General features: G+C 37.0%; 1 protein-coding gene across 6 annotated transcripts in view; it reads right to left on the bottom strand.

The window, feature by feature from the left end:
* MTHFD2L (methylenetetrahydrofolate dehydrogenase (NADP+ dependent) 2 like) overlaps positions 1-26596 on the bottom strand; it is a 145782-nt gene that overhangs the window by 77691 nt on the left and 41495 nt on the right. For all 6 annotated transcript variants that reach the window (XM_055384793.2, XM_031010427.3, XM_055384794.2 and 3 more), the window contains 3 exons: positions 26091-26243; positions 24647-24754; positions 564-656 (listed from right to left, as the gene is read on the bottom strand). In XM_055384793.2, coding sequence (XP_055240768.2) covers positions 564-656; positions 24647-24754; positions 26091-26243 — 354 coding nt within the window. The remainder of the gene's footprint in view (positions 1-563; positions 657-24646; positions 24755-26090; positions 26244-26596) is intronic.

Here is a 26596-nt window from a genome sequence, read left to right as displayed (position 1 = left end):
CATCCTCAGTTCATCAGACCAAATTTCATATGTCATCTTTTTTGGAAAGATTCTTATCCTAGATACTCTCCTTTGGACATGGTCTCATCCATCAACTTTTCCCCTAAAGTCTAGACTTCAGAACATAATTCTTCAGCCTGGCTGTGTTTAGGGCAGCATAGTGACTATCTTTTCCCCTCACCTGAACATTCTATGTTCCTTGATACAACTTGAAAGTACAAGTTTTATTGTTCTCCATAGCTACAATGTATTATTTACCTGCACCAACCTTTTTCCGTAAATGCTGTTAAACCATGTTTGTCAAAGCAATTAGCAAAGTGCACATTGTTCTTGTGCTTAATCTGTCATCCCAAAAGCTGTTTGGGTTTTCCATAATGAAGTAACAAATGCTAACATAGGCACAATGGACTGATATAATGATTGCCAAGACACAGAATCCAATCAACAGAAGTTAGTCATACATACAGCTAACTCTCTCAAAAAGCTTTCAAACATGTCAGCATTTAGGGCAGGAATTATTCTGCTGATGACATTCCAAAAAATGACAGTCACTAAGGACTTACCCGCAGCTACTATGATAATATCTGCCAGCTGCGTATGAATCTTCAGTTGCTCTTTGGGGGTGTATCTGTGAGCTATTGTCACAGTTGCATCACCTGGAATACAGAAGAATTTCTATCAGTGATTACTGAACTTTTAAAAATTTTATAAATGCTCTAAATCCAGAAGAGTTTCACTTATTTCCTAAGAATAGAAAGGCTACTTTGACATGACTAAATCACTTTGAGCACAAAAGCTAGACAAGAAAACCAAGAGGAACCAAAATATTGTACCCTTCAATTAAATGAAAGGAAAATCAATGAGACCAAATTAGGGTAAGTGCCGATCATCACAGGAGAGCTATAAGTAGAGTCCCTGAAATACAGAATTTGAAAATTCTGTGTTGACTGCTTAATACATTAGTATACGGGATACTCATTGTCTTCATAATGACAAGCAAACAAATACTAAAAGCAATAAGATAAGTGAACAAAAAATGGGACAATATATTGTGGGAGCATAACTGAGAGATTAATTCTGTCTTGAGAAGGTGTCTAGGAGGGATTCCTAAAGGAGGAAATACATTTTTTTAGGTCTTAATGCATGAGCAGAAGTATTCTTATCAGGTAAAGAAGAAAAAGGCATTCCAAGCTAAAAGAATAGCAGGAAAAAACTAACCAACTTTGAAAGTGGGTATTTGGAAAATAGCAAAATTTTTTTGTCACAGGTTATGGTACATCACAGGAAGATTTTATATGAAAACCTTAAGGGAGGGTTGAAAGAACAAGAGAGGCAAGAGATTCCAATATTTAAAGTGTGAGCCATGAAAGGAGAGTGAGGGAAAGTTGGTGATAAAGTGCAGTCAAGAGGATTTCTGGTAAGAATATGGCTAAGACTGCATCTTGTCTTCTCCTGGAAGATGTGCAAATGCTACACAGTTAACCAAAACAACAAAAGTTACATGATCACCATTTTTAGAAAAACTGGAAGACCTAATTTCTACAGACTCCAAAAACATGTTAAGAGTTACCAAAAGCAGCAATTAGTAGATACCATACAGGGAGAAAGGCAGCAAAGAAATGCGGAGAATGACAACATGGGCGGCAGTGGCAGATCTCTGAAATTGACTGCAAAAATACACTTCTATGAAAAGTTTATCCCAAAGTGCAAAAAATATAGCTTTCCTAATTGGGGCAGTGAGAATAGAAATAAAGGCAGAAGAGCCTTCCGGGACCCAGTATAGTTTAGAGTGGGTGGGAACACACTTACATAGAGGGGCTATTTTAGAAGAAAGCAATCTGACTCTGCGAAAGTAATAAAGGAGTCAGAAGGCTGCACAGGACCTCCTCTAACCCCCAGCAGAAGTGTCCTGTAAACAGTAGATCTAAAAAATCCAACTCCTTCAATGATGAGTAATAAAAATGGATGTGACACAGCATCAATAAAAGGATATTATGCAAGAGCAAACCCAGGGGAATTTGGGGAGTGATGAAGCTGTTCTGATTCTAGTGGTGTTAGACTAATTAATTTAATAGATGACTACATGCATTTGTCTAAATTAATGAAACTGCACACCAAAAAGAGTAAATTTTACCATATGCAAATTTATAAAAATTCAATAGAAAGATACATTTAAAAAGTGTCAGAACCAAAAAAAAAGGCAAAACAAAGGCAAAAAAAAGTTTAAGAACTTAGCAATGTACCAATAAACTCAACAAAAAATGTCATGGAAAAGTTGAACATTATGACCAAATATTATACAAAAATATTTATTTATTTATTTATTTATTTATTTATTTATATTTGTTTTTAAGTTTTATTTTAAGTTCAAGGGTACATGTGCAGGTTTGCTATATAGGTAAGCTCATGTCACGAGGGTTTATTGTACAGATTATTTCATCACTTAAGTATGAAGCCTAGTACCCATTAATTAGTTTTCCTAATTTCCTCCCTCCTCCCAACCTCCACCCACCGGTAAGCCTCAGTGTCTGTTGTTCCCCTCTCTGTGTCCATTTGCCCTCATCATTTAGCTCCTACTTATAAGTAAGAGCATGCAGTATTTGGATTTCTGTTCCTGTATTAATTCGCTAAAGATAATGGCCTCCAGCTCCATGTTCCTGTAAAGGATGTGATCTCATTCTTTTTTTATGGCTGCATAGTATTCCATGGTGTGTGTGTATGTAGTGTGTGTGTATATATATACACACACACACCACATTTTCTTTATCTAGTCTACCATTAATGGGCATTTAGATTGATTTCATATCTTTGTGACTGCGAATAGTGCTGCAATGAACGTTTGCATATGTCTATGATAGAACAATTTATATTCCTTTGGGTGTATACCCAGTAATGGGATTGCTGGGTCGAATGGCAGCTCTGTTTTTAGGTCTCTGAGGAATTACCCTGCTGTTTTCCACAATGGTTGAACTAATTTACACCCCCACCAATGATGTATAAACATTCTTTTTCCTCTGCAACCTCGCCAGAATCTGTTATTTTTTGACTTTTTAATAATAGTCATTCTGACTGTGGTGTGAGATGATGGTATCTTATTGTGTATCTACAAATGATTCATGTAAAAAAATGAGAGTAAAGGATTTTATAGCCAGTCAAATCTGCCTCCAAGATTAAAAGTTGCAAACAATTTTGAAAATGCAAGAATTCAGGAAATATTGTTCCCATAAGTCTTTCCTAAGGAACATGCTAAAAGACACAGTTTACTTAATCAAAGTATGTCTGAGGAAACTAGCAAAAGAACTGCTGAAAGTTTTGATTATGATTATAGGACCAAGACTTTAAAAAAGTGTGAGGATTGGGGTGACAAACTGCTATGGTTTGAATGTTTGTCCTCTCCCAAACTTATGTTGAAATGGAATTGCAATTGTAACAATATTAAGAGGTGGAACCTTTAACAGGTGATTAGGACACCAGTCCTCTGCCCTCATGAATGGATTCATGCTGTTATTGCAGGAGTGGGTTCCTTCCAAATGAACAAGTTCAGCCCACTTCTGTCTTGCTCTTGCCCTCTCTTTCCATTCTGCCTTCCATCATGAGATGATGCAGTAAGAAGGCCCTCACCAGATGCTGGCACCTTGATCTTGGACTTTCAACCTCTGTAACTGTTCAGAAATAAATTTCTATTCTTTATAAATTACCCAGTCTGTGATATTCTGCTACAGCAGAACAAAACAGACTAAAACGCAGACAAATGTAAATGGTCTTTGCTTTTACTATGCAGAAATAACGCAACTACCAAAATTAGAATGAGAAAGGGCAAAGATGAGAAAGTTTGTTGACCGCCTAATATGTAATAATAGGAATCAACAAATGTTTAAAAGCTGACCAACCAGATAATCAAAGTATAAGAACATTTAAAAGTATAAAGTAAAAAATAAAAAAATCTATATTTTTCAAATAATTTTTACTGGCAAATAGCAGGTCGGAGACAAAAGGAATGAGGGGAGAAAATAAAAACATTTTATCATTTATTTATTGTACTAGAGTTTCAGTAGCCACCCTATAAATAAATAGAGAATTAAGAGTACTATATAATGTTGTAATTATTAAGGTAATAAAAACCTTCTTAAATTTTTTTAATGTACAAAGAAAAAACTGTAAAAAATAAAAACAATAAACAGAACAGAAAATAATATGATAGTTTTACCATATATATTTATCATAAAAACAAATATAAATTTCCTTGTCATTTATTTAAATGAACAATATGTTCAAATTGACTTACAAAGCAAAATCTAATTATATGTTTTGCTAATTCTATACAGCATATATTATACACATAAAACAAAGTTATTCGGAATTTAGAAATGTTGAAAGCAAACATGTAGCAGGAAAATGCCAAAAAATAATGCTTTCTGTCAAACAAAAATTCAGCACTAAATAAAACAAAGAGGCACACATTATAAAGTAAAAGAGTGATTCAAATAAAGATAGAAAAATAATAAATACATAAGAAAAAGAAATAGAATTCCTTTAAGCTGAAATTACAGGAGATATATATAGAAACAAAATATATTGTATTTGTTTATTTTTGAATAACTTTCTCAGTTCATGACAGATCAAGGATACAGAAAATGTCAATAACTTAACTAATGTTATATATATGACCATATCAAACTCAGAAAATAAATAACACATTTTCTTCTCATGTGCAAATGGTATAAACTTGGTTACAAAGAAAATTTTAATTAATACCAAAAAGTAAATAATTAGATAGACTATAATTTTATTTGATTACAACTCAGTAAAATTATAATTATTGACAAAATCGGAAAAAAAAAGATCCTTCATAAGGAGACCCTTCTATTGGAAGTTTTTAAAAATTCTTTTAAATAATTCTTGGGTCAAAATAAAACAAAACAACATTGCAAAATTTTTAGAAAGATTTATAATGAAAACACTTCATATTAGATCCTATAAAATAAATATAAAGCAATGTTAAAAAATTGTGGACAAATTATTATATCAATAAAACAGAAATAAGAAAATGAATCATTTAACTGTAGAAATTAAAGAACAATAAACAAATGAAACTAGAAAAAAAACCATGAAAGTTAAAATGTATTTGATAAATCTAACAAACCAGACTACTATAAGAAACATTGAGATAATTCAATAAATTAATCAAGTAAAAATCAAATATACAGATGTAAATAGCTTTCATATATAACATCTTAGAAAATACATTGTAAGAAGAGGCCCCATTATAATAGCAGTATGAAAGATAAAATACTTAAAATAAGCGTGACAAAAAATGTGCAAAATCTATGTAGTAAAAGAAAATCTCCAGAATAACACCAAAAGATATAAATAAGACCAAGAAACTAGAAAGATAAACTATGCCCTTGGATAGGAATGTTTAATATCATAAAGATTAGAATTCCACCTATATTCATTACAAATATAATCAAAGTCCAATAAAAATGAACTTTTTGGAAGTATGTAATTTGATACTAAGGTTAATATAGAAAAATCAAAGTTAATTAGGAAAACTTTGAAAAGGAAGAACAATGAGAGGCAACTAGCAGCCTTTTTTATTTTAGTTGGTACCACCTTCTGCCCAGTTATTTACAGTAAAAGTCTAAAAGTCTCCCTTGGTTATTCTCTTTATTTCACTCACTATAAACCCTCAAGAATGTCGAGTATATATTTATAACCATCCCAAGGTTATCAAAATTATACAGCACCCACCCATCTCTGTTTTAGTCCTGGCCTCCTACATTTGAAAATGTTCCTTAATACCTTAACAACCCACTCAAGTGTTCTCTGATTCCAAATGAGAGCCTCCCAAATCCCTACCAAAAAAAAAAAAAAAAAAAATCAAAACCAAAATGAAACTGAAACTTCCCATTTCCATCAGTACTGATTATTTCATCAAGAATTTGACAGAGACATGAAATCCAGTGATTTGTACACACATATAAGTAACAATCTGTAAAGTTTCAGGCAAAAGAAAAGTATATCAGGATAAATTTCAATCTGCATGGAAAACCCTTGTAGGTAATTTCACTCCTTTTTCAATACTATCAGGTTAACTTGATATTCCTCAGTCAGTTTGGCTGTTGATGTCCGTAGAAACTATCCAAGTCATATTTGAACTTGATTGATCAGAGTTTATGACTATACCAATATTAACCATGGAAAGGCATTCAGCCTGTTATTCAGAAGACCTGATGAAGAGAGGTGAACCAAACAGCTAAAAGCAAATGTGTTCAAATAATGCCTCAGACTCTTCTGACCTTTGCTGGTGAGCACCTGGATGCCTGTTCCTGGTCCTGACACCTAGCTTTCCTCTTAAACCTATTCTTATTTAACTCATCTTCCTTGGCATGTGAAAATTCTTGTCATTCCTATATTCAATTCTTATCGTCCATTAATTGTCTTCAACTAATCCTCTGGCTTGCTGCACCTAATTTTTTTCTGTCTTCTCAGCTTTTTCCAAAGGGCAGCTAGTACTAGCAAGTCGCAGCAGGTACTCAAGAGTGATGCATATCTCTGACCTTCAGATGACTTTTTCCCACACTCACAGTTGTATCCTTCTAGAGTGCATATGAGAACACTGTGGGCTAGGGCCTCATTTTCTGTCACACAGAACTAGATAAGCAGAGTCTATAAGTAACTATTTTGTGCCTAGTGTTTTATAATATGTTTCTAAGACATAGGAAGAATAAAATACAGTTGTCCCTCAGTATCTGTCAGTATCTGGGAGGGACTGGTTCCAGGGCCCCCTGCCGCACTGGCAGATACTAAAATCCACAAATGCTCGAGTTTCTGATATAAAATAATATAGTATTTGCATATAACCTATGCATATACTCCTACATACTTTAAATCATCTTTAGATTACTTATTACTTAGGTATTATAAGTAATACCTAATACAATGTAAATGCTATGTAAATAGTTTTATACTATTTTTATATTATTTTTGTTATTTATATTTTTTCTAATATTTTTAATCATAGATAGTTGAATCCACAGATGTGGAACCCACAGATACAGAGGGCTTCTGTACTTAGACTCTATCTTCTAGAATCTTAGAGTTTTCTTAGAAATCAGTAATTAATAGGCAGACAAGATATGTTTTTTATTGTGTAAAAATCTAGATTCAACCAAGAATTATCAACTAGGACCCACCTGAGCAGTTTTCTAACTAGCAAACAGTTGTTAGTCATTAGCACAGAGTGCCAATTTGAAGCAAATAATATTTGCTATTTATAAAAAAACAAAGCTAGAACAAACAGCACAATGTGCTTCATTTGTTAGTATCATTTTTTTGGTGGTGGGGGGGGGGGGGCTTGAAATTACCTTAATGAGGAATTCACTGTTCTTGGACATTTCCGGGCCATTCCCTACCTTCATTTATTCAATAATCAATAAATGATCCTATAAATCCCTTAAACAGGATTCTCTGGTTGTGTCTTGGCCGCTCCCTTGCAAAACTTGCATATACTTTTTCAGTGGCTCTCTAGCCTCACTCTGAGCAGAATGAAATAGTTATTTGCTGAGTAAGCTAAAAAACCAGACCCTATGGAATGTTCCCGGTAAGACTGGCAATGAGTAGCACTGTCCATGTGCCAGCTTTCAACTCTGGATTCTGTGTCTTTTACTCCTATAGTAAGATGTTTTCCTGTGCAACTCTACAGCCATCACTGAAAACATGATTCTTCCGTTTTACTTATAGAAAGATTTCACAAGCATTCTAACTATTGTCTCTGGAAAATAATTCATTTTATTGAAGAATAAAGAACTAAAAATCATGACTAAAAAAAAAATTTATAGAAAACATACCAGAATCATGCTAGGCAATGAGAATACACAATTCTCTATTCTCATATGGAAAGCAGGTACACAAATAAGAATCACAATACAGTGTGCTAGGTTCCATGTTAGAAGGAGGTAGAAGTTACAGTGTTGTCAAGAGCATCATTATTTACTCCATCTGAGAAGGGCATGGGGCAGGTGAAGGTGTCAGAGAAGACAGATTGTTAATGTGAGTACAAATTTCTTTCGCTTCTGCTTCAATTCCCCTTTAAATATGCTTTTTGTATCCTTTCCCATTGATAAACCACTTTCCAAAAAAATATGAGGAGAGCATATTACTTAGTCTTGACTGTAAGAAATTTCATGATAAGAGCTAAAGTCTACCTTTTTGCTGCTTCTACCATGATTCTAGATCTGTCTTCAACAGAAACACAAAATAAGTCTCAACTTCCTTTCCCATGAGGCAAATCTTCAAACACCTGCCTGATCCTGAATCAGCAGGTAAAGCAAAATGGCAAACCAATCTGAGCTAGAACCTCACATGTAGAGTTTTGCTTTGTCACTTTCTCGGGATACGGAAAATCTGAGTGATTCCCAATATATTAGTTCATGTCACGGTGTGGTTTAAAGGAGAAATCACTGAGAGAAAAATCACAGGAAGGAAAACTCAGTAATCATGCACAGAACAGCAATGGAAAAAAAGAAGCCTGAGATCTGTTTTAGACAAATGAAGCCAAAAGATTCTAGATTTGAATATTTCTTTATCTCTGCAAGCTACTATTGCATCTTTAAGCAATGAATACATAAATTATAAAACCAAACTAAAAATAACCTTTCTACAGAGAAACTCTATAGACACTAAATGCAATTTTGGTAAGGTGGTCAGGGGCAACCCTAGGTGACATTTGGACAAAAACCTGAAGGAAGTGAGGAAATACATTATGTAAGTAACTTGGGGAAAAAAAGCATTTCAGGAAGAAAGGAAACCAGGTGAAAAGACACTGAGAAATAAGCACATAAGACATATTCCAGGAAAGCAGATATGGCTAGGGCAGGGGTCAGTGATGGGGCATGAGAATGGTAGGAAGTGAGTTAGGAGATACAGCCCAGGGACAGATCATATAAGGTCTTGCATATCATGGTAAGGAACCTGGATGTTATTCTGGTGTCATGTTGTCATGGGTGTTACAGGAAGACATGGGTGATCAAGACCTACGATGTGGAAAACAGACTGTGAATGAAAGATGGGACAAGGGTGGATGCAGGGAAACTACTTCATAAATATTTCAGTGTTCCAAGTGAGAAACAGAAGTTGTCTTAACTAGGATCTTATTAGTCCAGGTGGTGATATCATAGGCATATTTTACACAGATTGCTAATGTTAGACAAAGGATGTAAGAGAAAGAGAGAAGTCAAGGATTGACTGATCAATCAGAAAAACTGATGGTACCACTCAACTAAGATGGGGAAAACTAAGGGGAGTAAAATTAGGAGTGAAGGTTTGCATATAAGATTGAGATGGGTATTAGACATGCAACTGGAGTTCTCAAGTGCATAGTGGTTATATGGTCTAAAGTATACAGGAGATAGAAATGATATTTAAAGCTATAGGGCTGCAAAGGCCCACTGAGGGACTGGCTATGAATAAAAAAGTCCTGGTGTCATTCCAATGTTTCCTTGAGAAATCATTCTCAACACTGACCACACTGGGATTTTTCCACGGAGCCTTCTAAAATATACTTGCTGACACTCAGGTTCTACTTCTAATGATTCTGATTTAATTTTTATCTGTGTTGGGCATAGGTAGCTCTATTTTTAAAGCCTCCTGATGATTCTAGTGGGCAGCTAAAGTTGAGAACTGCTGGTTTAAAAGTTGGGAGGAAAAGAATGTCCCAGAAACGGAGAATGAGAAGAAATGTTTAGGGAGGTAAGAGTAATGTTGCCAATGGTAGCTTTAATCTGTGCTTAAATGATAAAGGAAATTGCCCTATAAAATGTGGCCCTTTTGTTAACAAGCATTTTATGAATATTATTCAATTTATTTTATAGTTTTCTGCTTATAAAATCCCTTAGGAGAAATACTTTAGTTTTAATATTAGAAAAATGTTTTATTTTTATTGAGCACATGTTTCTTTTTAATCTTAAAGACAATTCATTGGATAACTGTCATTTTTTTTCCTGCTAACAAGCTCTCAGGATAAAATTAGTGACCCAATCATAGCACATCTAGTTCAAACTCAATTAAATAAATTCACCAAACGTACATTCAGCACCATTATATAAAATGCAGTATGCTTGACAGTAGGAATGTATCTATGCAGACCTAATAATATGCCTATCTTTAGTAAAAGTCTTTGGCTCTATTTTTAGTTCCAGCCCTCTCCTCCCCTTTTTCTTCACTATTCTCATTTGCATTGTGTTTTATACATTGCTATCTGCTCATGAGGGTGGAATTCTTAGTTTTAAGTTAAGAATAGTAACAAGAAGGTGACTGGCAAGATGGCCAAATAGGAGCAGCTCCAGTCTGCAGCTCCCAGCGAGATCAATGCAGAAGGTGGGTGATTTCTGCATTTCCAACTAAGGTACCTGGCTCATCTCATTGGGACTGGTTAGACAGTGGGTACAGCCTACAGAGGGCGAACTGAAGCAGGGTGGGGCATCACCTCACCCAGGAAGCACAAGAGGTAGAGGAATTCCCTCCCCTAGCCAAGGAAAGCTGTGAGAAACTGTGATGTGAGGGACGATGCATTCCAGCCCAGATACTACACTTTTCCCACAGTCTTTGCAACCTGCAGACCAGGAGATTCCCTCGGGTGCCTACGCCACTAGGGCCCTGGGTTTCAAGCACAAAATTGGGTGGCTGTTTGGACAGACACCAAGCTAGCTGCAGGAGTTTTTTTCTCACATCCCAGTGTCGCTTGGAACATCAGTGAGACAGAACCGTTCACTCTGGGGGGCTGAAGCCAGGGAGCCAAGTGGTCTAGCTCAGCGGATCCCACCCTACAGAGCCCAGCAAGCTAAGACCCACTAGCTTGAAATTCTCACTGCCAGCATAGCAGTCTGAAGTCGACCTGGGATGCTTGAGCTTGTTCAGGGTGGCAGGGGGGCAGTCCACCATTTACTGAGGCTTGAGTAGGCAGTTTTCCCCTCACAGTGTAAACAAAGCCACCAGGAAGTTTGAAGGAGGCGGAGCCAACAAAGCTGCTGTAGCCAGACTGTCTCACTAGATTGCTCCTCACTGGGCAGGGCACCTCTGAAAGAAAGGCAGCAGCCCCTGTCAGAGGCTTATAGATAAAATTCTCATTCCCTAGGACAGAGCACCTGGGGGAAGGGGCGGCTGTGGGCGCAGCTTCAGCAGACAAACATTCCTGCCTGCCAGCTCTTAAGAGAGCAGTGGATCTCCCAGCACAGCATTCGAGCTCTGCTAAGGGACAGACTGCCTCCTCAAGTGGATCCCTGACCCCTGTGCCTCCTGACTGGGAGATACCTTGCAGCAGGGGTCAATAGACACCTCATACAGGAGAGCTGTGGCTGGCATCTGGCGGGGGCCCCTCTGGGATGAAGCTTCCAGAGGAAAGAACAGGCAGAAATCTTTGCTGTTCTGCAGCCTCCACTGGTGATACCTAGGCAAAGAAGGATTGGAGTGGACCTCCAGCAAACTCCAGCAGACCTGCAGCAGAGGGGCCTGTTACAAGGAAAACTACCAAACAGAAAGGAGTAGCATCAACATCAACAAACAGGACGTCCACACAAAAACCCCATCCGAAGGACACCAACATCAAAGACCAAAGGTAAATAAATCCACGAAGATGAGGAAAAACCAGCACAAAAAGGCTGAAAATTCCAAAAACCAGAACGCCTCTTCTACTCCAAAGGATCACAATTCCTCACCACCAAGGGAACAAAACTAGATGAAGGATGAGTTTGATGAATTGACAGAAGTAGGCTTCAGAAGGTGCGTAATAACAAACTCTTCTGAGCTAAAGGAGCATGTTCTGACCCAATGCAAGGAAGATAAGAACCTTGAAAAGAGGTTACAGGAATTGCTAACTAGAATAACCAGTTTAGAGACAAACAAAAATGACCTGATGGAGCTGAAAAACACAGCACGAGAACTTTGTGAACCATACACAAGAATCAATAGCAGAATTGATCAAGTGGAAGAAAGGATATCAGACATTGAAGATCAACTTAATTAAATAAAGAAAGAAGACAAGATTAGAGAAAAAAGAATGAAAAGGAAGGAACAAAGCCTCCAAGAAATATGGGACTATGTGAAAAGACCAAAACCTATGTTTGATTGGTGTACCTAAAAGTGACAGGGAGAATGGAACCAAGTTGGAAAACACTCTTCAGGATATTATCCAGGAGAACTTCCCCAACCTAGCAAGACAGGCCAACATTCAAATTCAGGAAACACAGAGAACACCACAAAGATACTCCACGAGAAGAGCAACACCAAGACACATAACCGTCACATTCACCAAGGTTAAAATGAAGGAAAAAATGTTAAGGGCAGCCAGAGAGAAAGGTCAGGTTACCCACAAAGGCACAAAGGGAAGCCCATCAGACTAACAACAGATCTCTCTGCAGAAACACTACAGGCCAGAAGAGAGTAGGGGCAAATATTCAACATTCTTAGAGAAAAAAATTTTCAATCCAGAATTTCATATCCAGCCAAACTAAGCTTCATAAGAGAAGGAAAAATAAAATCCTTTACAGACAAGCAAATGCTGAGAGATTTTGTCACCACCAGGCCCGCCTTACAAGAGCTCCTGAAGAAAGCACTAAATATGGAAAGTAAAAACTGATATCACCCACTGCAAAAACATACCAAATTGTAAAGACCATGGAAACTATGAAGAAACTGCATCAACTAATGGGGCAAAATAACCAGCTAGCATCATAATGACAGGATCAAATTCACACATAACAATATTAAACTTAAATGTAAACAGGCTAAATGCCCCAATTAAAAGGCACAGACTGGCAAATTGGATAAAGAGTCAAGACCCATCAGTGTGCTGTATTCGGGAGACCCATCTCACGTGCAAAGACACACATAGACTCAAAATAAAAGGATGGAGGAATAGTTACCAAGCAAATGGAAAGCAAAAAAAAAAAGCAGGGGTTGCAATCCTAGTCTCTGATAAAACAGACTTTAAACCAACAAAGATCACAAAAGACAAAGAAGGGCATTACATAATGGCAAAGGGATCAATGAAATAGGAAGAGCTAACTATCCTAAATATATATGCACCCAATACAGGAGCACCCAGATTCATAAGCAAGTTTTTAGAGACATACAGAGAGAGTTAGACTCCCACACAATAATAGTGGGAGACTTTAACACCACACTGTCAATATTAGACAGATCAATGAGACAAAAAATTAACAAGGATGTTCAGGACTTGAACTCAGCTCTGGAGCAAGCGGACCTAATAGACATCTACAAAACTTTCCACCCCAGATCAACAGAATATACATTCTTCTCGACACCACATCACACTTATTCTAAAATTGAGCACATAATTGGAAGTAAAACACTCCTCAGCAAATATAAAAGAATGGAAATCATAAAAAACTGTATCTCAGACCCCAGTGCAATCAAATTGGAACTCAGGATTAAGAAACTCACTCAAAAACACACAACTACATGAAAACTGAACAATCTGCTCCTGAATGACTACTGGGTAAATAACGAAATAAAGGCAGAAATAAATAAGTTATTTGAAACCAATGAGAACAAAGACACAATGTAACAGAATCTCTGGGACACAGCTAATGTGGTCTTTAGAGGAAAATTTATAGCACTAAATACCCACAGGAGAAAGTGGGACAGATCTAAAATCGACACCCTAACATCACAATTAAAATAACTAGAGAAGCAACAATAAACAAATTCAAAAGCTAGCAGAAGACAAGAAATAACTAAGATCAGGGCAGAACTGAAGGAGATAGAGACAAAAAAAACCTTCAAAAAATCAAGGAATGCAGGAGTATTAAAAAATGTTATTTTTTTTAAGATTAACAAAATAAATTGACCACTAGCCAGACTAATAAAGAAGCAAAGAGAGAAGAATCAAATAGATACAACAAAAAATGATAAAGGGGATATTGCCACTGATCCCACAGAAATACAAACTACCAGAAGAATATACTATAAACACCTCTACACAAATAAACTAGAAAATCTAGAAGAAATGGATACATTCCTGGACACATACACCCTCCCAACACTAAACCAGGAAGAAGCCAAATCCCTCAATAGACCAATAACAAGTTCTGAAATTAAGGCAGTGATTAATAGCCTACCAACCCAAAAAAAAAACAGGACCAGATGGATTCACAGCCCAATTCTACCATAAGTACAAAGAGCAGATGGTATCATTCCTTCTGAAACTATTCCACACAATAGAAAAAGAGAGACTCCTCCTTAACTCATTTTATGAGGCCAGCATCATCCTGATACCAAAACCTGGCAGAGACACAACAAAAAAAGAAAATTTCGGGCCAACATCCCTGATTAACATCAATGTGAAAGTCCTCAGTAAAATACTGGCAAACAAAATCCAGCAGCACATGAAAAAGCTTAACCAGCACAATCAAGTTGGCTTCCTCCCTGGGATGCAAGGCTGGTTCAATACATGCAAATCAACAAACAGAATCCATCACATAAACAGAACCAAAGACAAAAACCACATGATTATCTCAATAGATGCGGAAAAGGCCTTCAATAAAATTCAACACCCCTTCATACTAAACACTCTCAATAAACTAGATATTGATGGAACGTATCTCAAAATAATAAGAGCTATTTATGACAAACCCATAGCCAATATCATAGTGATTGGGCAAAAGCTGGAAACCTTCCCTTTGAAAACCGGCACAAGACAAGGATCCCCTCCTCTCACCATTCCTATTCAATATAATATTGCAAGTTCTGGCCAGGGCAATCAGGCAAGAGAAAAAAATAAAGGGTATTCAAATAGGGAGAGAGGAAGTCATATTGTCTCTGTTTGCAGATGACATGATTGTATATTTAGAAAACCCTGTCACCACAGCCCAAAATCTCCTTGAGCTGATGAGCAACTTCAGCAAAGTCTCAGGACACAAAATCAATGTGTAAAAATAACAAGCATTCCTATACACCAATAACAGAAAAACAGCCAAATCATGAGTGAACTCCCATTGACAATTGCTTCAAAGAGAATAAAATACCTAGGAATACAACTTAAAGGGATATGAAGGACCTCTTCAAGCAGAACTACAAACCACTGCTCAAGGAAATAAGAGAGGACACAAACAAATGGAAAAATATTCCATACTCATGGACAGGAAGAATCAATATCATGAAAATGGCCATACTGCCCAAAGTAATTTAAAGAGTCAATGCTATCCCCATCAAGCTACCACTGACTTTTTTCACAAAACTAGAAAAAAATATATTTCATATGGAACCAACAAAAAGCCCGTATAGCCACGACAATCCTAAACAAAAAGAACAAAGCTAGAGGCATCATGCTACCTGTCTTCAAACTATACTACAAGGCCACAGTAATAAAAACAGCATGGTACTGGTACCGAAACAGATATATAGACCAATGGAATAGAACAGAGGCCTCAGAAATACCACCACACATCTACAACCATCTGATCTATGACAAACCTGACACAAAAAAAAGTAATGGGGAAAGGATTCCCTATTTAATCAATGGTGTTGGGAAAACTGGCTAGCCATATGCAGAAAACTGAAACTGGAACCTTTCCTTACATCTCATACAAAAATTAACTCAAGATGGATTAAAGACTTAAACAAAAGGCCTAAAACCATAAAAGCCATAGAAGAAAACCTAGGCAACACCATTCGGGACATAGGCATGGGCAATATCTTCGTGACTGAAACATCAAAAGCAATGGCAACAAAAGCCAAAATTGATAAATAGGATGTAATTAAACTAAAGAGTTTCTGCACAGCAAAAGAAAATATCATCAGAATGAACAGGCAACCTACAGAATGGGAGAAAAAATTTGCAATCTATCCAACTGACAAAGGGCTAATATCTGGAATCTACAAGAAACTTAAACAAATTTACAAGAAAGAAAAAACAAGCCCATCAAAAAGTGGGTGAAGGATATGAACAGACACTTTTTAAAAGAAGACATTTATGCGGCCAACAAACATATTTAAAAAAGCTCATCATCACTGGTCATTAGAGAAATGCAAATCAAAACCACAATGAGATACCAATCTCATGCCAGTTAGAATGGAGATCATTAAAAAGTCAGGAAACAACAGATGCTGGAGAGGATGTGGAGAAATAGGAATGCTTTTACACTGTTGGTGGAAGTGTAAATTAGTTCAACCATTGTGGAAGACAGCATGGCAATTCCTCAAGGATCTAGGACCAGAAATACCATTTGACCCAGCAATCCCATTACTGGGTATATACCCAAAGAATTATAAATCATTCTATTATAAAGACACATGCACATATATGTTTATTGCAGCACTATTCACAACAGCAAAGACTTGGAACCAACCCAAATGCCCATCAATAATATACTGGATTAAGAAAATGTAGCACATATACACCATGGAATACTATGCCCCCATAAAAAAGAATGAGTTCATGCTCTTTGCAGGGACATGGATGAAGCTAGAAACCATCATTGTCAGCAAACTAAACACAGGAACGGAAAACCAAACACCACATGTTCCCATTCATAAGTGGGAGTTGAACAATGAAAACACATGGACACAGGGAGGGGAACATCACATACACCTGGGCCTGTTGGGTGGTGGGGAGCAAGGGGAGGGATAACATTAGGAGAAATACCTACGGTAGATGACAGGTTGATGGGTGCAGCAAACCACCATGGCACATGTATACCTATGTAACAAACCTGCACGTTCTGCACATGTATCCCAGAACTTAAAACGTTTTTCTTGTTTTGTTTTGTTTTTTGTTTTTTAACCAGTCAGGCTTTTGGCCTCACTCTCCCTGTGCAAACTGGTAAAAGGTCTAGGATTTTTGAGCTGTCCTTGCCCCAACTTGTTTTGTTTTGATACATGTTTTCTAATAATCCAGTTTGTCTCTTCTCACCTGCAGGCCATCATACTCCAAACGGTCAAGCAACTGGAGCCTCAGACAATGACCCCTTCTGCTGGGGACCCTTAGATAGGCTTCTGAGGGAGACTGGACTGACATTTCCCCAAAACAGCACCCCCTGTCAGCAGCAAGCAGTTAAGATTGGTCTTTGTCCTTATCACAGTCCTTATTCTAATGGCAGTTAGATGTACTTCTTTAGAGGGCAAAATGAGACAGCCAAGCAAAAAGGGCTCCTTAGAGAACCTCTGACTGGGTGGCGCTCTGAGAGAATGGGTTGGAGCCATGGAAATTCATGCCATTTGCCATGGTAGGAGCCTGGCCTTTCCTGTTCCTGGGTGGTAATCTGGGATTCAGTTGGTGAGATTTGGGCCTGTTAACCGGAATCCTTCTCACTTTGCTGAGTTTTTCCTTTTCACCCAATAAATTCCATTTTTCTCACCCTTTTATGTGTCCACAAACCTAATTTTTCCTGATTGTATGACAAGAACTCGGCTTTTAGCTGAACTTAGAAAAATGTCCTACAACACTATGAGGTCATGGAGAAAGAGAGGAATTGAAAGAAAAAGACTCGGACTTCACTCTCCATTTAAAATAAGCTTTACTGTTCTTTTCAACAGTGTGATAGTCCCAGTTGTCTGATAATAATATATAATTTCCAAGTGCAGTGCTGTGCAGATACTAAATGGCTGAATTTAGAAGACACTGAAAATGAAATTTAGAATTTAGAAGACACTGAAATTTAGAAGACACTGAATTTAGAAGACACTGAAAATGAAACAGTGCTCCTATTATTCAATTTAGAAAATGAGAATAGAACTATCATTTGCTCTTTTCTACAGTCTTCCACTACCCAAATTCAAATATGTAATTCAGTAAAGTCTAATCAATGTAGAGACATCACAAAACATAATATCCCCAACATCTTTTCCTTCTAAGCTGGGGGTAGTGGGATGAGAGTGGCAGAGACTAAATACCTGCCATCCCCTGCCCCAGTTAGACAATGGTTCCTTCCCCAGAGGCAGCAAACATCCCAAGCCACTCCACTGCCAATAAGACTAAGAGTGTCAGTCTCAGTGGTGTGATCACTTTGCATGACTCCTGCATTCCTAGGCGTTCCTATTTGGCTCCTCTCTTTGAAACCTAAAAGAGCTTGGCTCAACCTGCCACCAGGCTGAGCTTAATCACACATGCCACTCACATCACGTTGCACTGCCTCAAGCATCCACTACTGTGTTATTATGTCCTGTAGGTGGGAGATAAAACTTCCAGGCTGGCAAAAAAAAAAAAAAAAAGTTCTTTTTCACAACTGGGGTTAATTCTCACAAAGGGAAGGCATTCAACTGGCAAAAATTATTGTCATTTTCCATTTAGATAGGGTGCCTCTTGAAGAAAAACTACCTGAGATACAGTAAGTTGCTGCAGCAGCACAGCTTGAGTGTGAAAACTGAATGCCAATGCAGAGGCAGTGCCTTTGGAAAACACCCACTGCAAAGATGAATCCTGATGATTCAGACTGTCAACTTTTGGAGAGACAGGACTAAGTCTTTTTCTGTGGGATGCAGTAGTATCCCACAGTGTTTCCCAGATAATAAGTACTAGATGAGTATTGGCTGAATGAAATCAAGAAAAACACCAGACCCACTGGACTCTAAGCAAAACCAGCTGGTTGCTGGCCCTGTCAAAATACTCTTTAAAAATCAGCCAGCATCAATATTACTCCAATGATGCCAGAACCTTTTAGTCAAAGGAGCGGCACACAACTCCATGTTGTGGCTGATTAGGGAAATCTCACCTAATTAGAAGAGATGTCCTACTTAGAAATAAAAGCATGCCGAGAGAAACTTACTCTAAGAATATGAGGCTGGGTGCAGTGGCTCACGTCTGTAATCTCAACATTTTGAGAGGCGGAGGCAGGCAGATTGCTTGAGCTCAGGAGTTCGAGACCAGCCTGGGCAACATAAGGAGACCCCCATCTCTACAAAAAATACAAAAAATTATCTGGGTGTGGTGGTGTGTGCCTGTGGTCCCAACAACCGTGCTCCCAACAGGAGGATCACCTGTGTCCAGGAAGTTAAGGCTGCAGTGAGCCGTGATCATGCCACTAAACTCCAGTCTGGGTGACAGCGTGAGGCCCTGTCTCAAAAGTAAAAATTCAAAATTAAAATAAAAGAATATGAAATAAAATCTGATTCTATATCCTCTTATGACAGTTAGTAACCATAATGCCTTAGTCATTATGACAATTTGTAATCTTGAAGGAAAAAAAAATGTCTTAGAGAAATTGGAAACTTTACTTCCTCATTGTAAATCTAAAAATAAAGACACTATGCTAAAACCAATGGTATTCAGTTTTCATTCTGAAAGAAAGTGAAACTGGTAGATGACTACATACAAAGAAGTAAAAAAAAAAAAAATGTAACTGGGCAGCTTAACTTCAAAATGCATTTTCAACTTTTTTTTTCTTTCTCTTGGGTTTCAAGATACAACCTTGAGGCAAATTGCAGAAGACTTTCCTTAGCCTTAAAAAAGACTCCACATCTCTCCCTTTCTCACAGTATATACTCCCTTCATATCTATCTAACCGTATGCTAGTATCTAATTATGTGCCTTCTTAGAAGTTCCAGGAGCTAATCTTGAGACAGATAGACTAAGTCTGGAGACCCAGCCACAAAATTCCAGAGATTACGTCAAGGCCCCTGGTTAACAACCCAGCCGTTGTTGAGATGACATCAGCCCACACTCCAGCTGGACTGGGACCCAAGTTAGCCACCAGAACAAGACACACAGACATTTACTCCACCCAATTCTTACATGCCTTCTTTATCAAGTTTTCCCTTTTTAAACCTCTGCCTTCCACCATCACCCTGCCCCAAATCAAAGGAGTTACTTTGGATAGAAATCTGGCTGCTTCCCTTTTTTTTTTTTTTTTACTAGTTTTGGTTAACAAAGTTACTGTCTTTCTACCAGGCCTTGCTCTTGTTGGACTACACAAGCAGAGAGCATCTGGACTCGTGTTTGGTTACAAATATACAATGATCTACAGGTGGTCACAGTGGTACTCAAACATTCTAATAATTAGTGGAGCTCATTCTCTTCATGTCACCTCAATTAGCCATGAGTTTTGAGAAGCACATAGAATGTTTATTTAGGGATGCCAAATTTTATTTTGTGCCACTGACTATTTAAAATTTAAATTACCCATACTTGTATATCATATCCCCTTGCTCCCCCATCACCACCACCAAGACTATAGCTCTGGGAGGATAGGAACCATCTCTCACCTACTCTTTATAAACTACATAGCAGCTAAAGTGCTACATCCTCTGCAAAGCCTTCTGTGATGGTCTGTTCTCACCAGAAGGTAACTCCTTCCTTGCTTCCTTGTTGTATTGAGTGTCAGCACTACCCCTTTACTTTACGATTTTAGCACATTCTCATTCCTTAAATATTTCAAGCCCTTGGGGAATTAAAAAAAAAATACTCAAGAAACAGCTAGGATCCATGTCCTTAATAACAAAACTAAAAGCTAGCCACAGGTAGACACATATTAATCAAGCTAAATTACAGTATGGTCATTTTTCTTCTAGTACAATTATCTTTGGCTTTAAGACAAAAATGAATCATTAGGGTTCTGCATGTCTTCTGGAAAAGAAATAAATACACAGCATGAGCTGAATGCTCAATATTGTGAGTGTCATTAGAACAAGTTCTATAGATATGCAGGAGTTCTATAGATATGTAGGAGTTAGTCCTCCTTCATTATCTTCATTAGCTAACAATGCACATGGAGTCACTGCCCATAATTATTGCCCTAACAGACACGCATGTTTGAAATATTAACTTTCCCACAGACTCCAAACCTTCAGTAAGCAGCTCTCAATGATTCATTATATTAATAATACATGTCATCATACTCCTCTTAAATATGCATGAGACTAAAAACCACCCATGTTGCAAATCTTCCAATATCATTTTTAGTATAATTTGTTACCTTTTAGTTACTGTAATTCTAACGGCACCCAGGTACCACTATAATAAAGGTAAGTTTAATTATCTGGTTTCTAAGTAACCAGTATTATAACTTATTCCACTTTTATTCCATTTTAACATGCATTCAAATGAGAATATTTCATAACACGAAGTATAATACTTTTTAAAGTATATATGTTTTTGTTTTTATCCTATAATTCTTTCCCCAGAGGTCACTGCCATCATCAATTTGTGTTTATCTTTCTCATGCTTCCTTTACTGCTTTTACTGCATATGTATGCATCTATAAATAAATCATACATGATAAAAAATAAACTAAAATGTTTAATTCACAGGATAACCTGGTTTAAAACTGCATATAAAAGAGGTAAATAAATTTTGATAGGTATTTTATAGACAAATACATAATTCAAGATTGAAATTTATTAAGAAATTAGCATGCAATATATTGATACCTATTAAAAATATATTGTAAAGTACTATTTGAAGAATTATGATGTCCTATTTCTAATCAAATACTTTATAAACTTTTATAAATTCTGAGTTTATTCAAATTTTTACAGAAAAGATCAGATATGATCCAAAAAATGCAAAAACAAAATCCACCAGAAGAAAATAAAATCCAAATAAAGGTAAAAATCACATCATTAATCTCAGATCATGTTACTTCACACATGACAGTTAGAATGGCTACAGAATATTATTGACTTAAGTGTAATAATGCCACAGCTACATGCACCAATAGCTTACTTAACTTACTATATGTTAGGCACAGTAATTAGTGATTTACATTAATATTTCATTTACTTTTCACAATAACCAAGTTGAGGAGATATTAATATTATTGACATTTTAGAGATGAGGAAAGCGGAGGCCTACACAGATTAAATGACTTGCCCGAGATCACAGGGCTTGGTAATGGAGTGGGCCTGACTCCATGTCTATCCTCTTAACCACAAAGTCAGAACCCAGCTCCCCAGAATGCCTGTTTCCTTGCATGGCCTTAGATGAGTCCTCTGAAGTCTCTAAAGCTCATTTCCTTCAGCTGTAAAACGGGAATAACATTAATACATGCTAGGATTACTGAGAATTAATGAGGATGGTTTAAGAGAAAGTACTGAGCAAATCACGGAGCAATACACTGTTGCTCGTTATGTTACGGATAAAAACAACATTGCAAATGAAAAAAAAAAAACTGCAAATTGGCTCTTGGTCAAAATTTTCCAAGAAGAAATAGTATACTTAGGTAAACATTACTGATTGTTTTATCTTGTGATATGGCTGGAACAGGAATCTCACCTAAATCTCACTTTCAATTGTAATCCCCAGTGTTGGAGGTGGGGCCTGGTGGGAGGTAACTGGATCATGGGAGCACTTTCTCATGATTTAACACCATCTCCCTTGGTGCTATTGTTGCAACAGTGAGTTCTCATGATATCTGGTTGTTTAAAAGTGTATGGCACCTCCCCCCTCTCTTCTTCCTGCTCCAGCCATGAGAAATGCGGGCTCCCACTTTGCCTTCTGCCACAATTATACATTTCCTGAGGCCTTCGCAAAGGCCTAGGAGATGCCTCCATGCTTCTAGTACAGCCCGCAGAACTGTGAGCAAATTAAGCCTCTTTTCTTTAGAAATTACCCAGTCTTAGGTATTTCTTTACAGCAATGCAAGAACAGACTAATACACCTTGCTTAGGTAAAACACAGAAATTATTACATAAAGGCAAATAAGAATCACTATCTTTATTTACAGAGAGAGAGAGAAAGAGATAAGCAGCAATAGACTAAGCTAGAAGTGAACAGTGAAACTAGGAATGCAACTTTGGAGATGGGTACCATGAAAACTGTCATACCACTGGATTTGGGCTAAGAGCTCTTCAAAACTAAGGCTTTTTAAAGTTATCTGGAGTCATTATCAAGTCTTAATTTACTGTGATTCACATATATATATGTATTGATTTCTGGCAATATTTAATTCTTTAGGCATAGAAAGGGAAAATATTATTCAAAAGTGTCATCATTCATCATTTTAGATAAGTTAATACTGGGATTATTTTTCCACAGAGCTTTGTGTTTTAAAAATTATGTCATAAGTATCATGTCAATCAAGATCCTAAAACAAGTATTATTGAAAGTTTGAGATCAGGAAACTCGAATTCAACAAGGTTAATAATAAGAAATCTATATATATATGCTGTGTGTGTGCATGCATGTGTGCATGTGTGCGTGTGCTGTACATGATGAGCACATAGGTGTCTATCATTCTGGTTAAATATTAGAAAGCAAGCAGAAAAGTAGCCCATCCTCTTCTTTGGAATTAGAGAAACCAATGAAGTACTGTATCAAAAATTAGGGGGAGAAAGATTAGAAGTAATAAATGGTAAAGAAAGTACAAAACGTCTTTAACACATAGATAAACCAATAACTACTTCTATTAAGAACATGAAAACTTGGTGTTTTACCTAGATTAGAACAAGATGCAGAATTTAGCAGACAGTGATAAGCTGAATAACCCTTGTTCCCTCCTCCCACAGCACTGGCTTAGACAACCACGAACAATGCCCCATCACCCCTTTGCTGTATTTCCTTTTCATTCCATCCCCATTTCCATTTCTGTGGTGGTTCAGTCAGGCTGGTGGGAAAAATTTTAGTTTTAATAGCCACAAACCTTGTTGGAAGGTCTGAAGGTTTGCATAACTTCAGTAATAAATCAGTCTGAAGGCAGCCTAGTCCCCTTATCTTTAGTTAAATAAACTAGAGTAGAAACAAAGGAATGTGGAGAGTTTACCTAACTAGCTTGTTTACTCGTGTGGTCCTAAGACTAACGTTTGATCTACCATGGGTGCTTAATTGCTTCTACTTGGGAAGTCCACAATGTCAATTACACTCTAGTGGTGTTGACCCAAGCCTTTGTCAATTAATCTTTACTGAATAAATGTAAGTCTTGCTGACTGATTGAGACCATAGTCGCAACTGTTTACAGCACTGTGCGTGGAGTCTGTAAGTGGCCCAGATGCTCAGCTGGACTGGTAAACCAGAATATCTGTGTGTCAGTGTACTTTATTCATCCATCGTTGGGTCAGGGTCTGTCGGACAGACCCCTGCAAATTTCTGGGGAACTATTCTGTATCTAGCTATTAGACTGCTGAAGAAACCAAGGTCTTGGGATGATGTTCAGATGACCAGCACCTGGAATGGCTGCATGTTCTCTAAGGCTAACACATCTTCCTGGGCTTTGTCAGTGACTTGGAGTGTCACTACTACTCATAAGACAATGACTATTTGTTTAACCTATATAATCAGATAACAACTCTAAGCCTCAGCTTTCTTGTCTGTAAAATAAACTAACTAGCTGATTTCTAAAGTGCTAAGACCTTGCCACTATAGGAATTCTACATCCAAGAGATGTCTTGTTTTCTATTTCCTGAGGGCATGTGAATCTTTTGTATCTAGTAGCTTTGCACCTTTCTTAATGTCTGATCGTTAATTATTCAAACAAAGTGCATATAGCCAAAAGAAAAAAAAATAGAGAAAATGGCCACATATTTTCAGTAATTCCTACAGTCACTTTCAAACTCTCACATCACTAAATGAGGAATAAAGGAGACTTTGAACTGCATAAACCCACAAATATAATAAGCTGCATTATCAAAAGTGTTTACTTGATGATGTAAGAAGTAAGAACACTGCGAGAGAGTGTAGAATCTGCAAGGTTCTACCTACCTCCTGGCCGTTCATGCTCTCCATCAGTGTGTAAAAGCATGGCAATAGGCATCCCTACGTTCTTGGATCTTCCAGCCACAACCACATTTTTTCCAAATGTTTGAATTCCTTAAAATACAGAGTTCGGTTTAAATGCAGAATTGACAACAAGAAGTAAATTAAACATTTGTACAGCCAACTGAAACATTCTTTTAAAAATTTCTAATTAAATCTGAATTATTATGTGGCTTATCTATAATATGAGCACATTCATTATTTATAAATAATTCATTTTATGCTTCTTTGATTTGTCACTTCTTCTCTGATTATGTACTCATTAAAAACCACAGACATTCTTAAGTTGACATTAAGTTGCTTTTAAACATTGAGAGTCACATTAAGAGTTAGAAGAGTAGAGTTTTAACATATATTAACTGCTAATTATAAAATAAGCAAAGTACAACAATGTCGAACTTAATTGGCAATCAAATTTTGAGCAACGCTGGAACAAAACAAGTAAGAAAAGAGGCATTTTTCACAAAGCTCATGCATTTTACTCCATAGGAAAGAAGCACTAAACTTACAGACTTAGAAAGATGTAAAAAAATAAAGCCTGTAGAACCTTCTACTTCTTTTGGACTCAGTTTCTTCATAAGTAAAGCAAAGAAGTTAGAACTAAGGATTTTCCAATACTAACAGTGTAGGAGTATGATTCTAGGATCTGTTTTCCCTTGGAAGTTTTTCTTTCTCAGAAAGAAAACTTTCTCAGAAAGAAAACTTCTTTTGTAAGAGTCTGTGAGAGCATTACCGTATCCAGTACAGTACAAGGGTAAATGTTTAAAATTAAAACCCAAGCCAATAGAAATGATAACTATGTGATCAGCACATATTTTTAAAGGTACAGAAAAATATATTTTAGAAAAGTTTTCATCAAAATGCATGAAGTTTACATTTTAAAGGCAGACATATACCACTACTATGTGGAAAATTCACTTCCTATAAGTTGCAACTGCAGTTATCTATAATCTGGCTAATGTTCTTCGTTTCATTTTATTTTGGATTTTTTTTTCTGTTTGTTTTGTTTGTTTTGTTTTGTTTTTGAGACAGAGTCTTGCTCTGTCGCCCAGGCTGAAGTGCAGTGGCATGATCTCGGCTCACTGCAAGCTCCGCCTCCCAGGTTCATGCCATTCTCCTTCCTCAGCCTCCCAAGTAGCTGGGACTACAGGTGCCCGCCACCACACCTGGCTAATTTTTTGTATTTTTAGTAGAGACAGGGTTTTACTGTGTTAGCCAGGATTGTATTATGTTTTGACTTCTACAATTTTATATCTCTCTGTAGACTGACGTTTTATGGATTATGATTTTCTGTCACTCTATAGGACTGAGGTAGTCCCATCAAGTCTCAGTGCACAAAGGCTCAGCTCAGCACCTAGCATCCATGTTCTGCAGACCACAAATTACCAACCTGTTCTTTTTATTATTTCCCAAACAGCACTGGCAGTGGCAGGTATGAGAGAATGCTGATCAAGGCACAATCTTCCAATATTGATAATATGAAATCCATCTACATCTTTTTCTGGGGCAATTCCATTGCATATTGTTCGCTCATCAACGTGGTCTGAAAAATAAATAAAATTTGTCTAATTTTAAAATTGTTATTTATTTGGTAGCCTGAAAAATGAAATCTGAGAATGTAAAGCCACATCGCTTATAATTCGGCTCTAAAAAAGGTGTAAAGTAATTATTATTATTATTATTTGTCACCAAAATAGTAAGCCAAAGTGCTCTTGACTGATGGCTGTAATGAACTGCAGTTGGAGTATATGCTATTCCAGAGCCAAAAATGGCTGGACCGGTGAAAGAAAAAAAATTGTGAATTAAACAATACCAATGAGATCTGGTAATAGCCAGGTGTCATGTCTTTGTTTCAGTAAGTTTGTATATTTACAGGGTTTGAATCCACATTTCTAT

This window comes from Gorilla gorilla, chromosome 3 (assembly GCF_029281585.2).
Source record: "Gorilla gorilla gorilla isolate KB3781 chromosome 3, NHGRI_mGorGor1-v2.1_pri, whole genome shotgun sequence".
NCBI classification, from domain to species: Eukaryota; Metazoa; Chordata; class Mammalia; order Primates; family Hominidae; genus Gorilla; species Gorilla gorilla.
Note: the sequence above shows the minus strand (reverse complement) of the source record. Positions and strands in the feature narration are given on the sequence as shown.